Below are 5980 nucleotides of genomic sequence, written 5' to 3'. Positions count from 1 at the left end.
CTTGTTTCCTCACCCCCATCACCACCGTCTCCGACGATGCTTTCCCTCGCTTCCGTCTCCGGTGGTTTACTCCAGTCGCTGAGGTCCGCTGCTACAGTTTCTTTTGGTTTTGATTTTTAGATTGTTCCGTTGACTTTTTATGAAATTGATTTGTAGAACTTGAGAGTCTCTCTTTTTCTTCTGGTTGTTGCAGGTGGATCTGTGTGGTCATGCAACGTTAGCATCTGCTCACGTTCTCTTCTCAACCGGTTTGATTGATTCGGAAACAGTTGAGTTCGCCACAAGATCAGGGATTCTAACAGCTACTAAACACCTCATAGATGATGATGATGATGTAGAGGAATCACCAACCTTCTCGATCGAATTGGATTTCCCTGTTGTCCCAACTTTCCAAGTCAACTACGTTGATGATGATCTCTCTTTGTTCTCCAAAGCCATGAATGGTGCTACCATTGTTGATGTTAAAGCCACAGAGAAAGACATCCTCGTAATATTCTGCATCTGTCTCCATATTTTTCTATACTTGCTTTGGCGCCATTGAGCTAACTCTTAGATTCATTGCAGGTTGTGCTTTCATCTTGGGAGTCAGTCGTTGAGTTGCAGCCAAGAATAGATGAGATATCGAAATGCCCTTGTGAAGGAATGATGGTGACTGCCGCTGCTTCTCCAGGTTCTACATTTGATTTCTGTAGCCGCTACTTTGCCCCAAGACTTGGAGTCAATGAGGTAACTATACTAATACAGTCTTTGCATTGCTCTTTAGATTAAGAAAAAACAGCAAAAGAAAATATGACCTACCTCTTTTTGCTCTTTTTCTTTACTTAAGGACCCTGTTACTGGAAGTGCGCATTGTGCCTTAGCACATTACTGGAACCTCAAGATGAACAAGTGTGATTTCTTGGCCTACCAGGTTCTCTCTCTCTCTCTCTCTCTCTGCACAGGCTTTTGAGACCACTTTCGATCTTAGTTCCTGATTTGGTTATTTTAAAACTGTGTTTAGGCTTCAAGCAGAGGCGGAACTGTGAAGGTTCATCTGGACAAAGAGAAGCAGAGGGTTCTGCTGAGAGGCAAAGCAATCACTGTTATGGAAGGTTGCGTCTTAGTTTGAATTTGGCTATTCTAAAAATAAATAAATCAGTTGTGGTTATCTGAGGTTAGTTGTCTTTTTAAGTTGACAATCTATCTTGATATCTTTTTTTTAACAGTATGATTTTCTTGCTTTCCAAATATTCTACTAAGAATCTTTCCTCCAAGGCAAGATATTTTTTTATATATTGTTTATATTCCCCCCCAGAGAATTAAGGAGGTAACAACAACTCCCATAAAATTCGGGAGGATCAAAAACGTTATCAAACCAATAAACCTGAGTTCTATCCCCAATTCCCCACTCACTCGGGACCTTAGATATCGCATTTGTATCTTCAACGAAGTTATTCTCTTACAGTGAGTACTACGAGTCTACAACATTTGTATATTAATGAATCGTGCACTTTGATATTACGTACTCAACATTGACACAATAACAGATAAACAAAATGATAAGTCATTAGTCAAAAAAACTGAAGACTTGCTCAACAAGCTAAGTAGTACGTAAACTCTTACGAGGTTTTTACGTTGGTGCTGACATCTCCGGGGGCGTTCTTCTCCCGATCTCTATTCAGACGTTGGTGGCGGTGCTGACATCTCCGGCGACGCTCTTGTCCCATTCTCTTTTTGCAAAACTGCTCGGAGTTGATTTTGACCGAGGGAGTCTGGTGTTGGTTGATTCGAGAGGGATCTCGCTTCCATTCCATGTTTACCGGTAGGGTTGTAGAAGTTTGCAAGAACCGCTCTAAAGAGCTCTTCCGTCTCAGGGCTCTTCTGCTTTGTTTATAAGCGCCAATAAAGCAGCTAAATGAATAACTCCATTGGGGTCTTATTTTTGATCAATACATCTACGAGTTGCTTCAATCGTGGATCTGCTTTCCCGCCTCGAATGTTCCCCTCGATATGCCGCATTACAACTACGAAGATTCCAACAAGAATGGAGCCGCCACAGACTCACTTTATCGAACAAGATAAAGACAAGTACCCACAGACAAGCATAAGCGGCTACGAGCCTGAGTTCATCGAAGATTCTGATTGCATAATACTTTGAGAGCGGTTGAAGCATAGACGATGTTAGGAGATCTCCAAGATTACAAGTTCAGAGTTAAATGAAAATTACCATTTGTATAATATTCTGCTAAATAACTAGATTTACCAATATTAAATATGTAAAAAACTTGTTAGACAAGTCATATGTTTTGTATAAATAAAGCCTAAAAGCTAATAAATTGAGAGAAACTATTATACTATAAGGTTTCCTCCAAATCTATCATGGTATGATAGCCTTCATCTTACTTTCATTGGTTATGGTTCTTTTATTTTTCCACATTTAAAAAAAAAAGGTTTTTTATCGATTTTATCTTTGACTTTGTTTCCTTCGATCTATCTTTGTTGGAAAATTTTTAATTTTGTTATAGTTATAAGCTTGCTTTGTTTTGTCCAAAAAAAAAAAAAAAAAGCTTGCTTTGTTTTGTTTGGAATTTTGATCTATTAAAAAAAGAATGAAAAGAAGAAGTCATTGTTGATGTTGTCATTACTACAAAAGATGACATGAACATACGATTAAATTACCACAATCCACGTGGTTGTGCTAGTCCAACGAGTCTTTATGTGGATTCATCTTTTACTACAAACAAGATGGAGCCACAAAGTGATGAATGCGATGGATACGATGCAGATCCGAGGATGACAAACCTGAATTGACTATGACCACTACACAAGTTTATTCATGAACAAGAAGTTCTTCATTCAAACTTGTCATTCAAACTTGTGATTTTGAAATGGATGGAGATACACATCTACTACAGTATTCTCCACCGAATTGATGATCGTATGGCAAGGTTTAAACGTCACTGATGACTCTACAATGAGTATGAAGATCGTGAAGATGATATGATGATTGACGTATGAGCTTGCAGGAGAGTGTTAAGAGATTTCAGAAATTACGAGATCGAGTTAAATTATCATAATTTTCCTCTTTTCATTCTCAATGTATTTATTTCCGTGACCAATGTAGAATATGAACATTTTTTTTTTCTGCGATCTATTTTTATATACACACTCGAAAGAAGTAGAAGAAAACAAAAAATCTGATTTTTTTTGCTACTTCCCCTAGCTGGTGTGGTATTCTGTAAGCTTGTATTGTATTCTTTCAATTTGTACGGATTATGAATTCACTGAGTTGTACGGTCTTATTATTAGAACTAGCCTGTGTTTTCATGAAATGTAGGGTGTCTCTCGCAGCGGTGTCATATTAGCCATTTGGGAGTTCCAAGTCACCTCGCAAGTCAATTTTATTTCTTTTTGGTAAAAGAATAGTCACAGTTATATTTTATTTATTATTTAATTAAATTGTGTATTGATTTGAGTGAGTGAATGAGAGAACTCAGAGTGAGCGACCAAATAAACAGAGTTCACCAAAAAAAAAAAGGAAACAAAAACTTGGGTCAAACAAAAATGGCGGCCGAGAAAAAGAGAGTAAAGTACTTGATCGTTGATGCATTCGCTGAATCCGCCTTCAAAGGGAACCCGGCTGCTGTATGCTTTCTTGACGACGAGAACGAGAGAGACGACGCGTGGCTTCAGTCTCTTGCTACCGAGTTCAACATCTCCGAGACTTGTTTCCTCACCCCCATCACCACCGTCTCCGACGATGCTTTCCCTCGCTTCCGTCTCCGGTGGTTTACTCCAGTCGCTGAGGTCCGCTGCTACAGTTTCTTTTGGTTTTGATTTATAGATTGTTCGGTTGACTTTTTATGAAATTGATTTGTAGAACTTGAGAGTCTCTCTTTTTTGGTTGTTGCAGGTGGATCTGTGTGGTCATGCAACGTTAGCATCTGCTCATGTTCTCTTCTCAACTGGTTTGATTGGTTCGGAAACAGTTGAGTTCGCCACAAGATCAGGGATTCTAACAGCTACTAAACACCTCAAAGATGATGATGATGGTGAAGAGGATGTTGGATACAATTCAAGTCCCACATCTGAAGTTTGAAGGGACTATCATTAATATATAAAGGGTTATGGTCAATCTAGTAATTGCCAATTGGTTTTTAATTAGAAGTCCATGATAAGCCCAAATTTAACATGGTATCAGAGCCCAAAGGTTAAAAATCCTGGTGGATTTAGAAAAGTGGATAAGGACATGCCTCTTGTCAACCCGAGTAATGGGGGCCCAAGAAGGGGTTTATTATCGGTCCAAGTGGGATCGGTTCGAGATGGAGTTGTCATCTCGAGGAGGCGTGGTCCTTGGATTGAAGGAGAGATTGTTGGATACAATCCAAGTCCCACATCTGAAGTTTGAAGGGACTATCATTAATATATAAAGGGTTAGGGTCAATCTAGTAATTGCCAATTGGTTTTTAGTTAGAAGTCCATGATAAGCCCAAATTTAACACCTCTCTCGCACCGATAGGGGAGGAGAGTTCATGATATAAGAGAGGTGTTCTTATATCTTCAAGCTCTTTGTTCTTAGATTTGGTATCAGAGCTAAGGTTGTAGCTCAGATCAAGGTTGTGAAGGAGAAGCTGTTCATAACCAAGTATGGGGGACGACTCAATTTCGTTGCCGCGAACCAAGGACCTTGGATCACCATCCATCCAATGTCCGATGTTAACATCGACAAACTATACCGTTTGGTCGATGCGTATGAGAATCACGCTTCGAGTTAGCGAGGTGTGGGAGACTATTGATCCTGGATCCACCGATCAGAAGATGAACGACGTTGCAACTGCTCTACTGTTCCAATCCATCCCCGAGTCACTCATCCTGCAAGTTGGAGATCAAGGTTCGGCTAAATCCCTATGGGAAGCCATACGAGCACGTCACCAAGGTGCGGAACGTGTGAAGGAAGCAAGGCTTCAAACCCTACTTGCAGATCTTGATCGAGTAACGATGAATGATACCGACTCCGTTGATGACTTTGCTGGCAAGATCTCAGGCCTAGCATCGCAGTCAGCTTCTTTGGGAGAGATCATTGACGAATCAAAGTTGGTAAAGAAGTTCTTACAAGGACTCCCAAGACACAAATATATTCATATCGTTGCATCGTTGGAACAAGTCTTAGACTTGAAGAAAACCGGTTTTGGAGACATAGTTGGTCGCATAAAAGCTTATGAAGAGCGTGTAGGGGAGGAGACCCGGAGTGAAGACCAAGCAAAACTTATGTTCTCTAATTCAAACAATCAAGGAAACTACGGTGGATATCAAGGAAACAGAGGAGGCTATAACAGAGGAGGTTATGGTCGAAGAGGAGGCAGTCGAGGAGGATATGGTCGTGGTGGATATGGTCGAGGTGGTTTTGGTCGTGGTAACTACAGTGGAGATAATTCTGGCAGAGGCAGAGGACGAGGAAGGTTCAATGGCCAGAATCGTGGAGGAGATACTACAGAGCAAGTACAGAACCAGAACCAAAACCAGAATCAAAACCAGAAGAAAGATCTATCCAAAATAATTTGTTGGAGATGCGATAAACCGGGTCACTACGCATCTTCATGTCAAGCGAAAGAAGTTGCACATCAAGAGACAAATTTGAATGAAACTCATGAAGCTGATGCACTTTACGTTCATGAGGTGGTGTTCTTGAACGAGGATAAGGTGTTTCCCAAGAACTATGATACTAACAGTGAGAGTATATGGTATCTTGACAACGGTGCTAGCAACCACATGACGGGAAAGAAAGAATTCTTTTCAAGCCTAGATATGAACATCACAGGAAAGGTTAAGTTTGGTGATGGTTCATTTGTCAATATTGTTGGAAAGGGATCGATTGTATTTGTGGGAAAAACGGGTGAGAGGCGATCACTCAAGGAGATTTACTATATTCCCGACTTGAAGCACAACATTATCAGTCTAGGACAAGCGACTGAATTTGGATGTGAAGTGAACATGAAGGGAG

The 5980-nt window shown here is 40.3% G+C and overlaps 2 protein-coding genes across 2 annotated transcripts; both read left to right on the top strand.

Moving 5' to 3' along the window:
• LOC104754443 (uncharacterized isomerase BH0283-like) lies at positions 1-1204 on the top strand (the record flags this gene model as incomplete). Its single annotated transcript, XM_010476639.2, is given in 5 exon segments — positions 1-83; positions 194-487; positions 565-726; positions 827-910; positions 1001-1204. Coding segments are annotated over 5 exon segments (731 nt in total), but the record flags the coding sequence as incomplete, so codon positions are not given.
• Positions 3490-4090, top strand: LOC104754444 (uncharacterized isomerase BH0283-like). Its single transcript, XM_010476640.2, has 2 exons — positions 3490-3786; positions 3893-4090. The coding sequence occupies exons 1-2, from the start codon at positions 3544-3546 to the stop codon at positions 4076-4078; spliced, it is 429 nt and encodes a 142-aa protein (XP_010474942.1). The 5' UTR covers positions 3490-3543; the 3' UTR covers positions 4079-4090.

The sequence above is a fragment of the Camelina sativa genome, chromosome 17 (genome assembly GCF_000633955.1).
Source record: "Camelina sativa cultivar DH55 chromosome 17, Cs, whole genome shotgun sequence".
Taxonomy (NCBI): Eukaryota; Viridiplantae; Streptophyta; class Magnoliopsida; order Brassicales; family Brassicaceae; genus Camelina; species Camelina sativa.
The sequence above is the reverse complement of the archived record's forward strand: the minus strand, read 5'-3'. Positions and strand labels throughout refer to the sequence as shown.